Source organism: Echinococcus granulosus (genome assembly GCF_000524195.1).
Source record: "Echinococcus granulosus chromosome Unknown EG_S00004, whole genome shotgun sequence".
NCBI lineage: Eukaryota > Metazoa > Platyhelminthes > Cestoda > Cyclophyllidea > Taeniidae > Echinococcus > Echinococcus granulosus.
In genome coordinates this window covers 461142-481654 of record NW_020170384.1, presented here as the reverse complement: position 1 = coordinate 481654, position 20513 = coordinate 461142, and the positions used below count along the sequence as shown (strand labels likewise).

Below are 20513 nucleotides of genomic sequence, written 5' to 3'. Positions count from 1 at the left end.
GTCGATGTACTGGTAGGATTGGTGAAGGTGTAAAAGTAGGATATACCGCTCGGAGAAGTCGAATTCATAAAAAAGCTTTACTATGTGGTCCTATCTACTAAGCGATTATTTTAGCCTAACTTCACCTACAAACTGGACTTCAATCACAAGAGGCATGTGTTTAAAAAGAAAGAGTAAACATCTGATTTATGTTAATTACTGAAGTTTGCTTACTCGCACATATGATCTATAATTTGAATGATTTACTTGCCTTTTCCACAGTGAGAAACGATGCCAAAGAACCCACAGAACTACTGTCTGATTCGCTACTAATAGTCGATTCCGTTGGTGGCACGCTTTCAACAGTCGATCTAGACTTTTCTGACGGCACACCTGGTCCCTTGAGGTCTACGTCTTCTAGCCAAAGTGCAGCCTCATCCCAAAGCAGGTAGGAGTCGTCAATTGAGGTAACAAATAGATTAGCCCTGGGGAGGTTGATACTATATTGCGTTTGGTAGAGAATCGTCGCTTCCATCGGTGATAGTCGGGTTCCTCCCTTAATTCCAAGCTGTTCCAGCGAAGTACCAACTTGTTGTATTTCCTCCGGTGGAAGAGGTTCTTGTTTTCTGAAGAGTTTAATTGATGGAGCATATATATGGTTTCTTCGCCTGTAAGGATTAAGAATTTTGATCAAATATTAAAACAAATGGTAGCTACTTACACCCTGAAAGGTTTTAAAAGCCAAAAGAACAAAAGGGAGGCGAATGATAAACCTGTTTGGCTTTTCAATTGTAACTTACATGACTTACCGGCTTGATCATCCCGTGACTGAACAGTAATTATCAATGACCAAGAATATCTGATGTGACAATTCTAGCATAGTATTGATATAAATCTCATGATTTTAAACCATTACGATTATGAATGGAGAATTTAATGTTTTCCCGGCTTCAATTGAAAGTTATTTTTGTTATAATTAAGGGACTATGTGTCATCGATTGTAAATCGGCTTACCGAATGACATCAACAAGCAGGTCTATTGTGTAAGACGTTGGTACGTCTTCGTCAAAGTGGAGGGGATGGTGGGATATTGAGGCGAGAGTCGCATTCCGAAAGTGCACTCGAACCCAGCTAAAATTGGGTGATGTTGTGTTACCTATTAAAATAAAGTAGGCAAAATTTTTGAATCAGATACATACCGAGTTATCGGCTTTATGAGAGGAGACGGACATGCTTTTAGCGCCTTCATTTCTTCTTCTTTGCTAGGGTAACGTAAGATTTCATTGAAAATTTTTTTTGTATAAAAATTCAGGTCAAACCTGTAAATGAGTTAATTGCCATTATTTTTTAACATTTTAACATTACATGGCAATTATAAACTCTGCATTATCCCACTCAAAGCATTTATCTAAGGGAAAGCAAGTCTCCTTCTAACCTTAAAATAAAGCAAAAAATAAAAACATAAATCACCTCCACAGTAGCAAGGAAACCATGATTGAAATTACCATAGCCCCAGTATGCCATCTGCAAATTTCTTTATTTGGATCGAACCTTCGGTGTTGGGATCCAAGATCATCGTTAGTAAATGTATTTCGACATCATTAAGTGGTGCTTTTACATCCATAAGAACTATATCCACAAAGAAGTTTGTAATTAAATACATACTGGCTTTGAAACTATCGTATGTTATTGTTTCTGCCTCATCAGAATTGACAATACAAATCATATTCCATATTTCCTCTAGGTTTCTATCAAACCACAGGCTTGCATGCTGTAGAAGTTCTATGTATTGATCAATATTTGCTTGGTACTTATTGGCACGCTTGTTGAGGTCGATCTAGAACAATATAAGGTAAGACCAAACCCACAAGCTTTCGAGCTGTTTTTGACCTAGACGATAGCCTAGATCTTGTGGCAGAGCCCTTTTTCGACGTTGAAGTTCGCAATTGTCGCCTCGTCAAACTACGAGATCTTGATTGATCGCGTTTATACCCTCTTTAAATACAAATTTCAAACATGAGCGTAAAATAGCAACTCGCAAAAACAGGTAGTCATTGTATGCTTTTATTTTAAGCTAAGAAAATTTTAGCAGCCTAGTCCAGTGAGGCCTCATAGAACACAGAGTTGTCCCTCGAATTAAAGAAGCTTTAAAGGATGATATTTCTATACAATTACACTAGAGTTCCTCAATAGCAACTTTAGGATGATCGTTAACACTTTTTATGCGAAGACTAATTTAAGATACTACTCGCAACCTTGTCTTTAGCCTTCTAGGCATTTTATAAAAGCGTAAGCGTCATAAGTATTTAAAACAATACGGCTGAGCAGAAAGATCTGCATTATAGTAAGGACAAGAAAATCACAAAGACGCATGAAAATGTGGCAACAGTATTTAAAAACCCCAACAATATCCTTCACGTTTAGTAGATTACACATACTGCTAACACGTCTTTATTTACGCACTATCTTAGAATCCAAGATGTGCGCCATGACTAAATTATTCCTCGTGTACTGTCAAAGAACCCTAGCTCTTTTATTTTTACTATTTACCTCTAATACTCTTCGAACCAGTTCGACCGTGTCCGCCAAGCCTTTTCCGAGGACTCAAAAGCCCACACTTGCAGGAAAGAAGACTTACTTTTTTTTCGCCTGAGTAAGAGGGGACTATAATCATAATTGGAGAGCCACGCTCCCAGGCAATTGCAAATATTTAGGTCTAAAGCCGTTATGGACTCAAACAAAACGCTAAATAAGATAGAGGGGGATTGCTGTAATGAAGGACGAAATCTAGATTTCTTGAATGGGGATGCCTTTTCCCGGTTCCAGGTTGACAAACTATTGTGAGATTGCATCTTTCGCTTGGGATATTGTCAATACTAGCCAACACCCACCCCAAGAGCCGAAAGGCCAACAATTCCCTTAATTACAATGGAAGAGTTTGCAGTCGACTTTTCCGCAACCTTGGCCAAAGAACCTGAATGAACTCCATTTCGGGAGAATTAGCGCACACCACCCTGACGTCAGCGCATACCCACCACCCGCACATAATAGTTATATTTAAAGTGATACAGAACAGTTTTATTGTCTTATTCACAATTCAATTTCGCCAAGAAAAATCTTTTTATCACCCCCACCGGAGAGGAGGATGGGCTCAAGAGGGTGGAAATCAGTCTCATTCACTGAGGCCGAGTGCCCAGGCAGCTTGTAGATGAGGTTTCGCGTCTTTACCTCCCACACGTGAACGTAGCGATCGCCACTGCCGCACGTTACGTACTGGCCATCTGGTGACCAGGCGCAACGCAACAGATTCTTTTCAAATGTGTGTACGTGTCCTTGGAGTATCTGAACAGCAAAAATAGGTAAAATACACATTAATATTTGAAATAGTTCCAGAGATTGATAGCTAGTTATTCCTAATCCGACTCATGAATAGCCAAGGCCAGAACAGGTTGCATACAAGAAAGTTACAAATGCAACATTTCCTGCTCAAGGGTCTGCACATCCGCATTTACAAGCGTAACGGAAATGTACAGTTTGGGAGGAAGAATCAGACTGTCAAGAAACCATTCTAGCTAATTCTTTAACTAGCTTTCGTTGAAGATGCTACAACAATGGCAAGTCTTCCTTTGGCTATCAAGAGAATGCTAGAAAAGGGTGAATGTTTGTTAACCGGAACAGGGTTTCAATATAAAAAATTGGTACGCACAAAGTCATGATGATGAATCCGGTAAAATAGTTACAATTGTGCTATCCGGAAAAGCATAAAATACATGAAATAAATAAGCATAAATGGTGCAAATTTTGGACCATTAAACGCACAAAAAGAACTAGAATGGGTAAGACAGCGGTCGTAAGAGACGCACAGATTAATATGAAGAAATTCAGTCCCTTGGAAAGGATTAACTGCTCAATTGTAAGATGCCATAACGAGAATCAAGTAACGTTCCCAGAGCTCAACGAAAACCAAAGACGTTTAGCTAGAATAATCACTTTCAATAATAGTTTTGGCTGAAAGGCTACACTTGCAACAATCCAATTCTTATTTAGCTAAGCAAGCTCTTCAGTCTCCGCATGGCAAAATGGCATTCAGGCCGTATCTAGAGCCTTCAAGTCATTCTGCACACCACCAACAACATCTTTCTTCTGTATTGTTAAACCTCATACGGCTTCAGAGAAAACTCAGGGTACTGCAGAAGAGGCGAAAGCGACTGTTGAATGAAGTGCAAGCGAAAGAGGTTCTATTTCAATTGACTAAAGCATTGATGAGGTTGGGGAAGTAAGCGAGAATGGCGTGGCACTAAACACTCAATATTGTTTCAAGTTTCAGAGTTGAGGAGTGGTCGCAACATTTGACAAAAGTGGACGATTTTGAAATATAATACAGCATAGTAAGGTCGTAAACAGGCTGGATTGATAAGACTACGGCAAACCAAACGAAAGCGCACCGTGTTTGCGGTAATATATGCTTGCGCAAACAAAGTGTCTTGTCTGCGAAATTCCAGGCAATATTAAACCAAATTACTGAAGCAAAACTCAACCTATACCGAAAGACAATTCATCGCACGGATTTACGTGAACAAAACTACTAAAGGTAACAAGCATGGAAAATGCAGCAGAAAAAACTGAAAAGAGATTCTATGCATAATGACGAGGTCCACCTAAGACAAGCAGATGGAAACTAGGATAGAATACCAGCATGGTAAAGTACAATGCGATCGGTCACACAAGTCAAGCCAGTTAATAAGGTCATTTGGAGGAATATATCGATAATACTTAAAAAAATAGGCTGCACACACCTAGGCCATTAGGACTTCGTAATAAATGAGTCGAGGATTCAAGACAATGATAGGAGAACAATGGGCACAGGAAGTGTATTGAGACGGCTTACTTTAGTGCAGCGTTCAGCAGGGGCGTAGGGCCGCACGTCCCACACACGGAGGGTGTTATCCATTGCATTTGAGAGGAGAAAGTCGCCGTCTGGTGAGAGCGCCAGTCCCGTCACCGTGTCCGTGTGACCCGTCAGCCGCATTGCAACGTCCAGCTTGCGCAGATCCCAACCCTTGATGATGTTGTCGATGCCACCGGAGAAAATCATTTCCGCGGTGTCGCTAAATGCCACTGCAAGCACCTAAAGCAGAAAAGGAGGTAAGAACTTCAAAAAAGGCAGAAAGGATAAACTGAATTTCCCAAACGAACCTGATAGGTGTTCTGAAAGTTTTGGACCTCAGTCTTTTGGCGACGATCCCAAAGGCGCACAGTTCCATCATCAGAGCCAGAAACAATTACCTGAGGTCCTCTGCGCGCAATATCTACACTGTTTACAATGTTTTGATGTCCTCGTATCTTCTTGATACGCTGACAGGTGTTGAGATCCCAAATGGCGACGGTCTTATCGGAACTAGCCGAATATAGCAACTCCCCATCAGAAGACAAAGCCAAGTTAAGAATGGCTCCTCCATGACCTATAAATCAAAAGCTATTAATTTCCGCAAGAGTAAAATAACATACCGGCCATGACAGCTACATTGTCACATTGCCCATATGTTTCCCAAACAAATATTTGACGGTCAAATCCAGCACTGACAAGGTAACTTCCTTCTGTTGGGACAAACTTGACACAGAATACTTCACTCTCGTGACCAGTGAGAAGCATATTTGGACTCAAGATGCTTGAAGTACGTCGCATACTGCCAGGCATTCCAGCGGGAATAATTTGGCCCTGTGCAGACTTCAGAATTTGATTCGATACAATCGCCCTGGCGTCTTCCGTTCTTGTCCGTTTATTTGGCACCGGAACCATTGACATCGCTGGAAAAGAGCGTTTAAGATCCATTGCCATCTTGCCGCAGCGTAAGCGATGCCAAGGCGCTGATTGGCCGACTACAGGGATTCGAAACTTTGCACTACTAAGACGTACAAAGAAACACCAAATAGATTCTTGAATTTCAAGATAAATAGGCCAGAAAATGTAATAGATTAAGGCATGGAACTGATTAACGGAAGTAAAGCTAAACATAAACTTATGGCGCTACTTGCAGAGTACAGCACTATAAATCCCGATTTGGCCTCAAAATTATTTAAGTGCATGTTCCATAACCACCATCCATGCCACTTAACATTAATTTTTATTTGACTGCTCTTTGCCAAAAATTGTGATCCTAAATAATGTATGAATACATGTTTCGGCACAGCTGCCCAAAAGAAAGAGCTGGTTCGATAAATTTTACTGAAAAAAGTGAAAACCATCTTTACAAACTAAAACCGAAATTATTTTGAATGATGTTTCAGGTTCCCGCCCTAAAAATAAAAAGAGGTAATTATTAGTACTTAATCACACATGAAAGTAAATTGGTCTTAAATACCAACATTAAGTTTTTTTTTTCACATGAAAATTGACAACTCCTACTTCCAAAAGTTTACCCTTTTTTCTCATTGTAAGTCCGTTGAATGACAAAACTACTACCTCATATTGGACAAATCGATGAGTTCGTTGCCGTTGTTTGTCGCATTTTCTTCCGGTTCTTCATTTGGCATTTCAGTCGGTAACGTCGCTCCCAATACGAGGGGTGGAAGTGGTGGCATTATAACGGGTGAGATCGGCATGAGCACATATTCGGGCATCAGTGGGGGAATTCTCACTGAGCAGCTGTCGTTGCGGTTCTTCTTTAACTTCCGCCTTCTGGGTGTTGCGTGTGTCGACACCGAAGAACTGTTATTCGAAGTCACCACGTCGTCCTCAATTGGCATTTCCACGCCAGCTGGTGAATCTCTCCCTACAGTACCTCTTTTTGTCCATTTAAATGCACCATCTTGAATCAGCCTCAGAAGGGTGTTTGATTCATCAGAGCCTCTACTCTGTGTACCCGTTACCTCCTGTCGCTTTGGATCCATTTGATGTTTCCCATTTGCACCAAAGTTACCATCGGGTGCGACCACCAGATATTCATCACTTAGTTTGCCCAGTTCCTTCTGTGGATCAGGGAGCTTGTGGACCTGCTCCTGAGCCAAAGGTTCTTCCGCCACCGCCACCACATTTGGCACATCAGCCTTATCTGAAGTAATGCTTTGATTTGCCCCTAAGTCTGATACTCTCTGCAGCCCTAGCGGTGACTCTTGTAGGTTTTGAGTCGGGATTGATTCCCTTTCTGTGGAGTGGCGGGAGCTTTCCGACCCACTGGTAACCCTATGCGAGGGGGAGCGAAAAAACCTCATTTCACGTGGACTATAAGCAGGAGGTTTCTGATAGTCGGTGCGTGGAGGGCTCGGCTTCGAAGTCATGGTCGCCAAGGCTGAATATTTGTGTGGTATTGCGGATATTCTCGGGAGGGAGGCGGAGGAGTGTGAGGGCGGCGAAGGCGACCGCCGGATAACCAGACCAGGTTTGGGCAGGTGGGCAGTCAGGTACATTTTGGGAGGCACCCAAAGGCGCAGTGGAGTGCTGTAGCATCGGCTCTGCCGTGACTTGGCAGCTGTAAGACTCTCGTTAAAGAGGATGGTGAAAGAGGCCGGTAGACCGCCGTTCGTAATGTACTTAGGAGGCGGTCGCAGGGAGACGTTCCAGGTGTATGAGTCACGCTCTTCGCCAAGCTCGGACGGATTTCGGGGAAGAATGCCCAAAATTGGCAGCAGCGGCTGCCAACGACGAGCCTTTTCAAAGCACTCTATGCTTATCTCTATAGAACGACATTTAAGCGGTATTATTAACCTAGTTGATACAGTGACGCGAGATCGTTGATGTGGGTTTCATCCTACGAAGTAATTCGCATATTTCTTTGATTTAATTAAATAAATGGGAAAATGCGATGAAAGCAAAAGCAAGACTCCAAATTCTTATACCTGAGTCACTTAATGGCAAATTCATTAACAAGCCAAATTCCGTGAGAATCGATGCGGTTGAAGTAAACAAAAGTCAGAAATTAGTTAATCTCGGGGTATGGTAAATGCTCCCACCCTCTAAATACGTACGATTGTTTCCGAATTTCCCTCTACCGAAGGTCATTCAAGACTTACGAATGAATCTGTTGACAACGGGCGGAATGACCTGTCGCAGGACTTCGCAATTGGTGTTCATTGCGGGATTGGAATTAATTTCAATTAGCCAAATCTGAAAGGCCGAATAGTTGTTATTACCACCGGGGATATTTAGTCAAAAATCACTTCCCATGTTCGATGCACAACACACCTTCATGTTGTCGTCGATCATGAAGTCCATTCCGTAGATTTCAAAGAATCCAATTCGGCAGGCCAATTTATCCTTAACCGCGTTGAACACATGCATTGTTATTCTGTGCATTTCTGGCTGAAAGGATTTGTATTATATACAGCAAAATTTCAAGAACACTTCGATTGAGTTGTTTTCAATCCAGTAATGACTTACAATTTATTGATACCATTCATAGCATGATATGCTTAAGTGAACAGAATCTTCAGCATATTGTGAGATTTTTAATGCCTTATTTGTTGTCTTTTTTTAAAGAAATACCATGCAAACCTACCAACATGTGCCTAGTGACCCAGTTCTTCTGTAGATGTTTGTTTGGAGCGACGTTAGTGTTGATATACTCATTCAGCCTCCTGAATGTCCACACGGAGTCATCCTTTGACCTATCGTAGCTCGGATCCCTCTTTTGTATGAACTAAAGAATTTTAAAGTAGCTAATTGGATGGCACCAAAATTATATCCTATTTGACTACTAAATATGTGGAAATTGATGTATGAATATAGAAGTAAATTTTAAGTAAGTATCAGTTTTTTTTCTAAAATCACCCATGCGTTTTGTAAGAAATAAAAGATGTCAGCACTGCTGCTCACCTGATTTGTAAGGTGGGTAACGAGATTGGTGTCGGCGGGATCATACTTGCGAAGGGAAAGACGAATGTAACCCGGCGTAAAGAGGACCAAATAAGGCATCGTGCTTGCGAGCATGAAGTAACACCGAATGTCAAACTTCCTGTTGTTTAACAGCAGTGGAGTGGTGAGGTACCTATAACAGAAGCGCTAATTTCGACCAATTCTTCCAATTTTGACTCGTTAACCTGGTAGGCGCAGATTATAGCCTCCGTTAAAGCGTCTGCTGTGATAATGGAATCGGTTTCTATGGCACAAGACTAATTTTGATTAACATTTTAGGTACCATTAGCTTAACTTCAAGGCAATGGAATGTTTTAAAGCAGACCACGTGTACCCAAGACCCCGCTTCTGTAAATTTTGTCCAATGATAACCATTATTGGTTTGGAATGGAAATTTTGGTAGATTGTAAAATGTACGTACTTTTGGACGATTCGAGGCCTACACATTTGGGGATTGCGTCGAACCTCCTCAGAACGGGCCTCTTCAAGTCTCACAAAATCCTGTTGTGAACGAATCAGGCATATACCCTTGCCCTGATTCAAACCACATGGTTTCATTAGCCATATCTGATGGTCTGTTAGTAGCAAAATTAAAGCCCTTATTTTTTGTGCTCCAAAAGCAAAGCCCAATCAAGTACTCGATCTCACACTGACCACTTAATTTGTTGATAAATTCAGCCTTCTCTTTGGCGTCGTCGATCCAGTATGTTTCCGGGATAAAGTTTACAGAAACGTCTTTTCGTGAATTACGCTTGCAGTCATCGGCATAGTTGCGGAGACTCATCAGAAGACCCAGTTTGTTGGTGAACAGTCCGCAATTTGGTATATGATTAGCCTGCAATTACGAGACATGTCCACATTTTCATTAAAACTAGCGTAAATGCCGCATTTTCATTCTTTCATTAATTTCAGTGGATTTAATTAAACAGTTATTTGAATGGGGAGAAGATACTCCTCCCATTTAATAACAAATGCTTCATGATAAAGGAATTGTTAATGATGTGGTTAACTGTATGAGCATAATGATCACCCGAATAAAACATTAGAAGCAAATAACCCCGACCAAACACCGCATTGAACATTTACTTCAAAACGAGACCGTTATCAACTGAGAATATATGCTAATGTCTGTGGACGCTAGGCTCAATGTGGTTGTTGTAATAAAATCCCAAAAATGGTGCTCACCATTTGTTCGCATTCCCTGAATACTTGATAGTTGAGCTGCATCACCGTCTCTGTCCATCTGAAACAACAGTGACCAATGCCTCTCTTATCTATTATCCGATTCCATTCTAGGCGGAAAAGCAATGGCAACACTCTAGGCAGAAAACAAAATAGGGTGCGCTCATGATCAGTTGTTCGTGATTTTCTACAGAATTGACAAAAGGTGCTAAACGAATTTTTAACCACTGATGATCACTGAGAGCTTAGAATTATAAGTTAAAAGTTGTTAAAAAAATGCAAAGTATTCAGCCTCACTTCACTCAGCGGCGATTTGCAGAAGTAGTGTCTTACAATGCAAGCAGTGAGTGGTTCAAATTCATCAAATCGCATCTCATTTAGGAGTACGAATAAGTAGTTCAGAATTCAGGCATATTCATTGCAAGCATGACAAAAAATTTCATGGGGTCTTAACAGGTATAAAATGCATAGCATAGGTATTCAGACAAATGCCGTGTATGTCACAAAATTTTGCGAAAGCTTTTTAACTATTGACACAGATCATAATGCCTGCAAGCCTGATATTGCCTGGCATGTATGGTGATCCCAGCTTACATATGAGATCCGTTATAGCAGTTAAGGAAGAATTTTGGCCTGGGTAGAGATAACTGCTGTTGTATCTCCTTTTTAATTCCCTGATCGGAATCTAGAATGTCATTCGGAACTGGCAAGATGCACATAAGTTGCCCATCATCGTCACTCATAATGTTCAGCTTAGTAAGTGAATTCCGCAATTTTGTGGCTAATTTCTCATCCACAGTGTAACCGGCTCCCTCCATGGCTGAGATGTGATTTTGTATACGTTTTGCCGATGTCTGACCCATGATGCAAACAAGGCTTCAGCGAGTTTTATTCCACGAGTTTATGATCTGTACGCACCACGAGTGATTAAAACGGAGGCAGTATGTTAGTGGCCGTCTGCCGACGTTCCGGTTCCAGATCAATGGGTGGTGCGCTGGTCTGCACGCGGACTTGAACGTAAATCACGTGACTTCCACGCCGCGGGAGATTTGCTTGATCTCTACCTCGTCTACAATGGGCACGGAAACAGCCAGACCGCTGGGATAGTCTCCAGATTACTCGATAATGGAGAGCAACTCTCCGATTGAGGCAACTGCCTGGCTTTTGATGCGATTTGGGTACAAACTGTTACTATTTATCCTCAAGTGATAAACACTTGTAACACATCCATTTAAACGACCAAATTCTTTATAGGTGAATATTCTTTCTGCTACGGACATGGAGAACAATGAGCGGTTCAAGCATTTTTGCCAATTGTGAAGTAGCACACAACCATCATCGTGATTGAAAAAAAAATTACCTACCACATCAAAATCCTATTTACGAAACCTGATCGGCCATTCCATCCTCTAGAGAAATCAAATTCAATGCCAAGGGAACGCTATTGACCGCGAATCCGAAAAAACATGAATTTCCACAGTGCCGACGCGATGAAAAGAAATTCCGTCTGAAGCAAGAAATAACTCTTTATTTCTAATTCACCCATGCGATAGGAAAGTGCAATTTATTATCAAACGTTAAAGGTAAATCAGCCAGATAAATGTGTAACATGCGATCTTTCCTAGTTAGCTAGCAATACCACTGAAAGATGATGTACAGCCGGTAGGCAAATAGTTAGAAAAACAGCCAAGACAAAAGTAGGGAGGAGGAGTAGTGCAGAGGCTCACAGCCAAGAGTGGGGGGAGGGAGCAAGTGCGGAAGATGGGGATGGGGTCTATAGCGCGGCGGCCTGCCCAACTTGGTGAATGAGGGATTTAGTGGAGAGGATCTGCGATGTGGCAATGAGGAGACGCCAGCAGCGACGTGCCGCGGCAAAGCGAAGAGCCGCCACCTCTGCATAAGTACAGCCACCCACGAAGGCGACCACCACCGTCTGTCCGTGTGACAGAGTTTTCCAACCTCCCTCGCTCGTCCCCGTTACCGTCGGCACTAGTGAGACACGACCCAGGGTCTTCGCGACTGGTGAAAAGGAAAAAATATTTAGGCAAGTAAGGCGATTCAAACGCAAAAAAACAAGCAGTACTAACCTCTCTCATCAACGTGTAAAAGAGTGAGGGCACGTGACAGTTGGTCCCTCCTGAGCAGTTCGCTTCCGTTGAGAACGGGTCGTCCAGTGTTGGCAGCACCGGCCAGACCTTCGGCCCAGAGGGACTCAGCCAACCGCACGACCACGGGCACGTGCTGGCCGCCGAACACGTAGGAGGGTGAGACCGCAGGCTTGTCCACACTGAGGCTCGCCTGCGACCGCATGCTTAACTGTAGCTGACGATGCAGACGACTAAAAGGTGAGACATCTTTTCAGCGCTCAAAGCTAGCTATTGTCTTCTTTACAGAAAAAATTTGCTTACATTCATTGAGATGCTCAACTGAAGTTGTGACTGATTTTAGGTTTCAATAAAAATGCGTTAATAAGTTTAATGAAAAGTTTTGCTTAAGTGTATCTCGCTACAAACTTAAACGAAGCGGGCTCCCCAGGCCGAGAACAAAGAAGTGAAATGGAAAAGAACTTACCTCATACAAAATGTTAATATGTTTTATTTTCTGCCAAAGTAGCAAATGGAGGGGGTCTTTATTCTCACCTGTTGCTTATTTAAACAATTTGGATTGCACCTGCTATTTCCACCTTACTGATTCCTTCTGAATAGTCAACTGCTGATGGAATAGTAAAACATGCTGATTTCGGCACAGTTCTCAACCCAGCAGTGCAACCCAGTTCGCAAAATTGAAATTTGGCAATCCCTTCTCACTTTGCCCCAAATAATAATATGACCATTTTGAGTATCTGAGAAGTGTGAGCTACCTACAATGCTTTTACTTTCCCAGGTTTAACTTCATAAAGATATTCGAATACCCAAATGGAAGTACTAGTCATTGATTTAGATTCCCATGAGTACAGAAGCAGCAAAATGAAAAAACAGAAAACTTCCTCTTTTCGGGCTATAAAAGGTCTTTTTAGCAAGCTACAAATGATTTTTTAGAAAAGCTAGCACAAAACTCAAATTTGGATAAAAAGTAAGTCAGAACACTCGAGTCCAAAGAAGAAATAGTCAAGCGACAAATGCAACGTGGCACATTCGAAATAAAATAGTGATGCTTTCACGGCTATAAAAAAGTGGAGATTGGCTGAGTGGATGGATGGATAGAGACTTACTTGTAGGTAGATTTTCGGCGTTTAATAAGGCGCTCAGTAGCACTGGCGAGTTTGTCCGCATTGGTGGGTGCGAGGACAAGTCGGAGAGTGGAGCGAGACGACGGCACCGCCTCCGCCTTCTCGACATGGGACTGCGTTGACGCCAGTGGTGCGCCACGGGGGAGTCGGGGGTACAGGAGGCGAAGACGATGCAGCGCCACCAGGACGGGATAGATAGAGAAGCCTACGGCATGCTGGATATGCCGGATCACCCGATTGTACAGTTCCTCACCCAGACCGTCATGCGTGATAGAGAGGAGGCAGAGCAGTCGCACCGCCTCTGCCAGGCGGTCACCGAATCTGGCGACCAAAACAGCAGTCATGAATCATAACTACAGATAATTACCGCATAGAGAATGGGATCCTTCATGCCGAAAGAGACAGAACACCAGTTTCTTAAACAATATGAATCTTTTTTACTACATTATGGCTGGATTGCAAAGTCCATTCCAGTATTACGCGTTTTAGGGGCGTATGTACAAATAGCAATTTGCTCATGTTGAAGTCAAAAGGGTTACACAAAACTCATCTTCAAATTAGTAGGCTTTGGGGCAGAAACTAACAGGGTGGACGTCGACTCCCAGCAATTCTCAAGTATATCTGTGAAGATGGCTTTTATCAAGGGTCTGTAGTTGAAAAATTAGAGGAATATCAAAGCAGATGAGACGACTTATTGATCCTAACCTCAAAAAGGAAAGATGAGGTAACTGATTTCGATAAAGCCAACAACAATAACAGTTAACTGCGGCTAAGGCGCCCGTCTCATCACCTCGTGAAGTTTTCTACGCCGCCAATAAACAAAGGGATCAATTGGTCACATGAGATCTTATTTCAAATACAAATGTTGTAACGTAGTTGTGTCACAGCTTAGACACAGACCCAAACAGAGCCAAGTCACCAAGAAATCAGAAAGCAGGGGCGTAGAATAACGATTCATTGATCACTGATAGTGAATTAACAGTAACCCTAAACTCGTTTGCAAGGCAGCTTATATGCTGGGTGCACGACCAAATAGTGGTTAACTATTGATAAGGGATCACAGATGTGACCGCCCTTGGCCGCCTTTGCTTGTCTTAATCGATGGTCTTGGTTGGGACTGCTTCTCAGTCGGGCTTGATGAGCAGTGAGGGCGTCGAATGACTAAGGTGGACATTGGTCATCGCTAACAAAAATAGCTCGTAGCGATAACTGATCACCTTCTAGCTCTCCCTCCTTCAGAGAGGCAGTCTGAGAGCTCCCAAAACCAGATATTTTAGCTAACATTGAAGATGAAAAGCACTGACGCAGTAGGTGAGCTATCTACTACTGTAGTTTCAAATCAGTGCTGTTTGGTACGCGACTAGGGCGCAGTTCGCAATGTTGAGCGCACATTAATAAGGCGACAGGGATTTATTAGCAGATTCGCACAAAACTAAGGAACATGCACGACCGCTGGTGATAAATAAAGCACATCTTTGCCTTCCTTCCAGGGTTTAGAAGGGCACACATGGACACAAGAAAAACAGCCAAAAATTGGCCCTCCACCCTCCACTGCAATACAGACAGAGGAGTAATAACAGCTACGAAAAAGAAGGATGAAAGGGATTAATCAATTATGACCAATGGTCAGCCTCGCCAAGTGGCTTAGTTCCATCCCAAGGGAAAGCAGTGATTATTTATAAGGTTCTATTTTTGAAAGCAAAAGACGAGATAAGACACTTTTGTAAACTAAACAACTAGTTAGAATGATTTGACCCTATTTATGTGATCAGCAACAGTTGACATCGACTAAAGGATCCTGTTCCACCCTGTGTAACTCAGGGCATTTCGGGGACAAGGTATTTCACTGATACCGAGGGTCAAATAAGTATCCAAAAGGTAACCAGACAATCAAGGTGTGTATTTAGATGGAAGAGAAGCATAAGAGAATCACTTAGGAGCATAACGAAGGGACTGAATACGCAGTGAAAAAAAAGTCAGAAAACGCTCCCACTGTGACTTTATGCAATGACTTATAGCAGCACACAAAAAACTACATGAGCCTGTTTTGAGGGCTACTTTTGTTCCACGCACAAACGAAAGGCAGACCTGGTGGAGAGCCACTCAAGAGCGAGCCGGACAGGCTGGCAAGTGGGGTCGTCAGCGCAAGTGCCTGTAGAGGCCTCAGAGGGCATAGGTTCATACGCTTCCTGCTGGGACGACGACGCCGACCCTGTCGATGCCGTTGATGACGACGGTGATGGCGGTGGAGCCACGGGCATTGCCAATGCGCCTCCGCTACCCGATTGCAGGATCTCCATCTGTGCCCCCAACAGGTCCTCCACGCGCTCCTCGTTCGCCATCTTCCGCATCACCTGTCGCCCGCCCGCACACAAGGCATCCGTCACATTAAACCACCGCGTTCCCTCTTCAAGCCACTTTACAGATCATGCCTACCTCCTCGAGACAGATGAAAAGGGAAGTGAGATCTTTGCGCACAGAAAGAATGGGCTTCAGTTGAGAGGAGAGGTTAGTGAGACTGGTGACGCTGGGTACGCGGGGACCTTCGCCAGGATTCGGCAAGCTCCGATCCAGCGCGGCCAGCGAAAATCCTAGTCCTGTACGTGAATCCTCCAGCTGGGAACGCTGTGCCTGTAGCCACTTATGTACGGTAGAAATGTGCGCATTTCTCACATCCTAGGGATAACAATGGGATGCTACTCGTTTCGTGTAAGCAAAAGGTGATGACTAAGTGGGAATTGTGATACCTTGAAACAGCTGATGTTGGAACTACTTAAGTTTAATTTGGTGGGCACCATGTCCCCCTTTTGGACATTTGGGAGTTCGACAACACCTAAAAAGGAGAACAGTTATGACAACGCGCAATGCTCACCATTATCGATTCCGATAATCTCATGAATGAGTGCCTCGAATGTAGTCGGAACCATGAATGTTGTAACATAATCCAAATCTAGAAATTAACGAAAAAACAAACAAATAAGATCGATTTGTTCTTTGGTAACATGTACCCCGTCCTCTCTAGGAAATAAAAAGAATAAACTTCAAGTTTACCCCTTTTTGCAAATCCATTTTAAAAACTACGCGTACCAGTAAATTTTGTCTGATGTATGTTGACTCAAATGAACAGAACCGGTACTGAAAATGACGCACCCGCGTAAAAATTGCCTCAAATCGTTTAAAACCTCAATAACAGCAGTGATCTCAAATACTGATCCAACTTTGTAACAATCCATAAGAAATGATGGAGACCCATTTTAGCGAGGATACATTTAAAGCACCACCGTGCTTTATTGAAACTATTTTTTAGCAACTGTTCGCTCACTTCGACTAAAGAGAATGAACAATGGTTGATGGTATGATGTGGCAGATAATGAGTCCTGATCGTCCGAGTCAACAATGCTCTCCGAATTGGCCAACCTGCTGGTTCTGATTTGACAAATGGCAGAGCTGAGACCAGCCGCAGAGACCTGCGCCGCACTGCCAAAAGCGTGAAGCTAAAAAATGCAAAACTGCTTATCATCAATGAAAATCAGTTAAGCTTAAGAGATACACACGTTTTACAAACGTCAGAGGCGGAATTGATGAATACACTTCGTTTGATAAACAATCAGATGGTTGAATAAAAGTACCACTGATACAGCACTCGAACATTTAACTGTCAGTTTTGATTCGCAGGAAGAATCTTCCACCTCATATAGTATGTAAAGAGTCGAGACTATTTACAGAAAAGTGCAGTTTCTAAAATTAGCCGCTATTTGTGTAAACAATATCTATTAGAGGATGGCCAACTGTAGATTCTGGGCGGTCATTTTGGAGGTTAAAACAAAGATCTTTCTAGGAGTTCCTGTCGAGTGAGCCGAAGAATTAGAAAGTGGGCATTCTTCTAATTGCATAAACAACGCAAAAGCGTACGCTGATGTCCGTGGGTGCCTGGTCAGCATGAAGGACAGTCTCCAAAACATGGCCCAGCATCTGTCCGAAGTGATATGGCCATGAGGTGTCACCGTGGAGAAAGTAATTGGTGTAGACCTCGGGGAGGTTCAGTGAGATTAGATCAACATCAATGGGGATCCAACCGAAGGAGAGATCACCAATTTGAAGGTCATCCCCCAGGACACCTCGCGACTCCAGTAGTGTTTTGACCGCTGCCGTCTAGAGTTAAAGCAAAAGTAGGTGGAAACAAGTAATCTTACCTGTTTAGGAACAAATGCAACCAATCTACATCTCTTTATTTGAGCCTTGCGATCTACTTCGGTGTGGTTGATTATGGTTTGAACAGCCTGCTTGGTGGGAGTAATTACGTAGACAAGTCTAAAAGGCGGTATGAAGGTTGCGAAGCGCTGGAAGTACCTGGAAAGAGAAGCCTCTGGAGGTAGTTCCTGGATTTTGAAGACCCTCTTTACTCCGAGGCTGGTGAGAACCCGCATGGATACTGTGCGATCCATAGCTCGAAGCAACGTGGCCTCGATAAGCATATGCTTTTCTCCAGGAAGCTGTGTATGCTAAATAGAAGTGGGGAAAGAGGACTACCTTTTTGAGGAACACTTCAATGTTTGTGAGGGTGGTCGCCTTGAGACTCTCCAGAGGAATATTCATAGTAAGGGCAATGATAGGGCTGAACTTTACTGGTCCTCACACATCTAAGAAAATGAAATTATTATAAAAGACTGCATTTTAATTAATATCTGATCAGTTTTGAAATCAAGCGCCACGAATATAGGCATACTAGAGTTCATGAGAAAAATATATGGAATTCCGAAGCAATTGTAGGTTTAATAATGAGGGCTCTACGATAACAAAAAATTGCGTCAATGATGCTTCACATACATCACAGATAATTGATGTTCTAGCGCCGCATAACTTTCTTTAAAAAAAACACAACAGCTATTAGAAAAAGAAGCATTCACTAAGATTGTTACAAGAGTTCTATTGGATATGCAAAAGGATTGGTTTGATGAGCATATTCATCAAACCAGTGTGCACCAAATCAACTGCCACGAATAGTATTCCTATCTGGTAAAATGCTGTGACTCAGCGGAACCCTAGAAAACAGTAAGTATGGACCTAAACCAATGAGCAACCTGTAAACTCACCCTGACATGGGACATGCAGTCAAAATCTTTTATTTTAGCGGTGTTATGAATGCAGAAAAACAATTTATCAATGGTCTATTTTTTGAACTACCTATGTGTATTTTCAAAATTTTAAAAGAAGTAAGGCAGATTTGAAGATGATTCGACCAATCCTCATGAAGGGTAGACTACTTAAGGGGTCCTGACCGTCATATATGGCTATTTTTAATTTCATTATGTACCAATATAGTATATTTAAACAAACGTGGATTAAAGTATCACTAATACACATTCACAAGTTCAAGTTTTGCCTTTCAATTAATTTTGACGTAGACTGAAGGGAAACAAGTGTGAATACCGGGACCTATTTATGAAACATCGACGTATTTTAATATAGTTTTTACAGTATTTAAAGTTAGACAGGCCAAAGCAGTAGTATTTGGAAACCCCAAAAGTAAACATGGTGCGAATTTGTTTCAGAAATGTTTAATTTGAAGTATTAACGTGTATTTTCCCATTCAACATACCGGGATAAAATTTGCACCAAGACGGAGATATCTTTCCTCAGATTTTGATCCAGCTTTGTCTTTTCTACAGCTTTGATGTCTTTCTTGTAGTCAGTGAGCATAATCGTTTATTGTAAACCTATCGAATTTTCAACGCTTATGCATCAATAGTATCAAATGCTAGTAGTTGCGCCGCTAAAGTGCCACTCCGTTCGGACTTTCACAGTGAGACAGCTTGATCGAACTTGTAAAATCTGCTAAATTTCTAGCTAGACATCATGATGAGGAGATAGGAGCGCATCTTTATGTCAAGTTAGGCAGTACTTCTGCCTTTTTTTACCCCCGAGGCCGTAAGCTCATCTCTTGGTAACCCCTTCTTACTCAGTTTCCAAATATGTGGTTCTAAAGCAACCAATGGTGGGGCGACTATTTAAGACTTGCAGCTTCAGTGAACATCCTTTATTAATGCGATGCTGTTATATTTGAAAATGACAATAGTGCCACTGGATTTGGCCTCAGTTTAATTCCAAAGAAATACGACTAAATCTTCTTGCTCCCCCATTTGGTTGTCTTCCTAGTATAATACATGTTGTTAAACCACAAGGCACATAACTAAACGGAACCCATGTGGTATTTTACCCATGGCGTTTTACTTGATCCAAACTTCCATGGATGCACCCTGCGTCACTTCATTTACAAATTACGACTACAGGGCAGATGAGGCTTCATTCTCACTGAAATCGGAGATTCCGTTTGTGCACTTTGTTAACATTCTTGTCCCTCGGCCTCGCACATACGGACACTTCAGGACCTCTAGCCCACGAAAGTGGTCGGTCATTTGTATGATCCTGGGATGCATGCTGTCATAATGAAAGTTGAGGCCGGATCTTACTATTCAATCAACAGTGCTTATGAATACTGAGTTTAAGCACATTTTCATAATAGTGGGTAGTTATTTGGGAATTCGAAGATGTGTGCAGAGTTGACAAATCAGTAGCAATAGTACTTCATATTTTAAATTAAGAGAAGGATCTGAACCTTAACCATAGCGAGTTTATTGTTCCAACGTCCTGTGGAATAGGTACTCAACGTTTAATTATTTGCATTACAAGTGGGATAGGTATCTCATAATATCCACCACAAAGCTAGCTTTAATACACTTGAATTCGAGTTAAATAATGAAGCTGGGAGTCCGTTAATACTCCATTGCTCAATATTTCATCAGTGTCAAAAATCGAGAAGCATCAGTCTGTAACATAAATGCAATTAGTCCAAGTTCCCATCTGCTTTTTTTATTCTAAACGTGGGAATAGAGTGGTCATACCAATTGTGTATTTTTTAAACTGAATTTTGCTATAATTTTATGAATTCGGGTGAGGCTGCTGGTTTAGCTTGCCTGGTCTTGGTATCAAATTTTTCACAAATCAAAGTGCATTGTCGATGAAGACTTATGTAGTATTCTCATCCGTGATTGGAGGTTCATCATCAAAATGTATCTAGCTAATAACTACAAATAATGTCTTTATTAATGCATGTTTGTAGTGAGAAAAATAAACTTCAAACATTTTTAAAAACTACCAGGAGTGCTTTACTAACTATGCATATGTTCAATTTTTAAAGCAGCTTTTATTATTTTCAGTCAAATACATACTCCATGCCCATCTTCATTCAAAAAAGAGTATTTTCATCAATGC

The 20513-nt window shown here is 42.0% G+C and overlaps 2 protein-coding genes across 2 annotated transcripts; both read right to left on the bottom strand. All coding sequences in view use genetic code 11, as the record gives it.

Moving 5' to 3' along the window:
• Nucleotides 1-226: 226 nt before the first annotated feature.
• On the bottom strand, nucleotides 227-10875 carry EGR_01046 (U5 small nuclear ribonucleoprotein; the record flags this gene model as incomplete). Its single annotated transcript, XM_024490295.1, has 19 exons — nucleotides 227-647; nucleotides 994-1110; nucleotides 1179-1241; nucleotides 1485-1608; nucleotides 1645-1816; nucleotides 1848-1974; nucleotides 3074-3321; nucleotides 4868-5107; nucleotides 5176-5441; nucleotides 5488-5882; nucleotides 6443-7652; nucleotides 7990-8083; nucleotides 8162-8278; nucleotides 8475-8615; nucleotides 8792-8963; nucleotides 9252-9405; nucleotides 9485-9665; nucleotides 10016-10073; nucleotides 10607-10875. 19 exons carry the CDS (start codon nucleotides 10873-10875, stop codon nucleotides 227-229), a joined length of 4569 nt encoding a protein of 1522 aa, XP_024355114.1.
• Nucleotides 10876-11786: 911 nt separating this feature from the next.
• EGR_01045 (Vacuolar protein sorting-associated protein) lies at nucleotides 11787-18526 on the bottom strand (the record flags this gene model as incomplete). Its single annotated transcript, XM_024490294.1, is given in 14 exon segments — nucleotides 11787-12031; nucleotides 12100-12350; nucleotides 13224-13562; nucleotides 15330-15595; nucleotides 15678-15917; nucleotides 15989-16074; nucleotides 16114-16191; nucleotides 16564-16735; nucleotides 17154-17393; nucleotides 17435-17552; nucleotides 17592-17743; nucleotides 17772-17872; nucleotides 18426-18501; nucleotides 18521-18526. The coding sequence occupies 14 exon segments, from the start codon at nucleotides 18524-18526 to the stop codon at nucleotides 11787-11789; spliced, it is 2370 nt and encodes a 789-aa protein (XP_024355113.1).
• Nucleotides 18527-20513: the final 1987 nt, after the last annotated feature.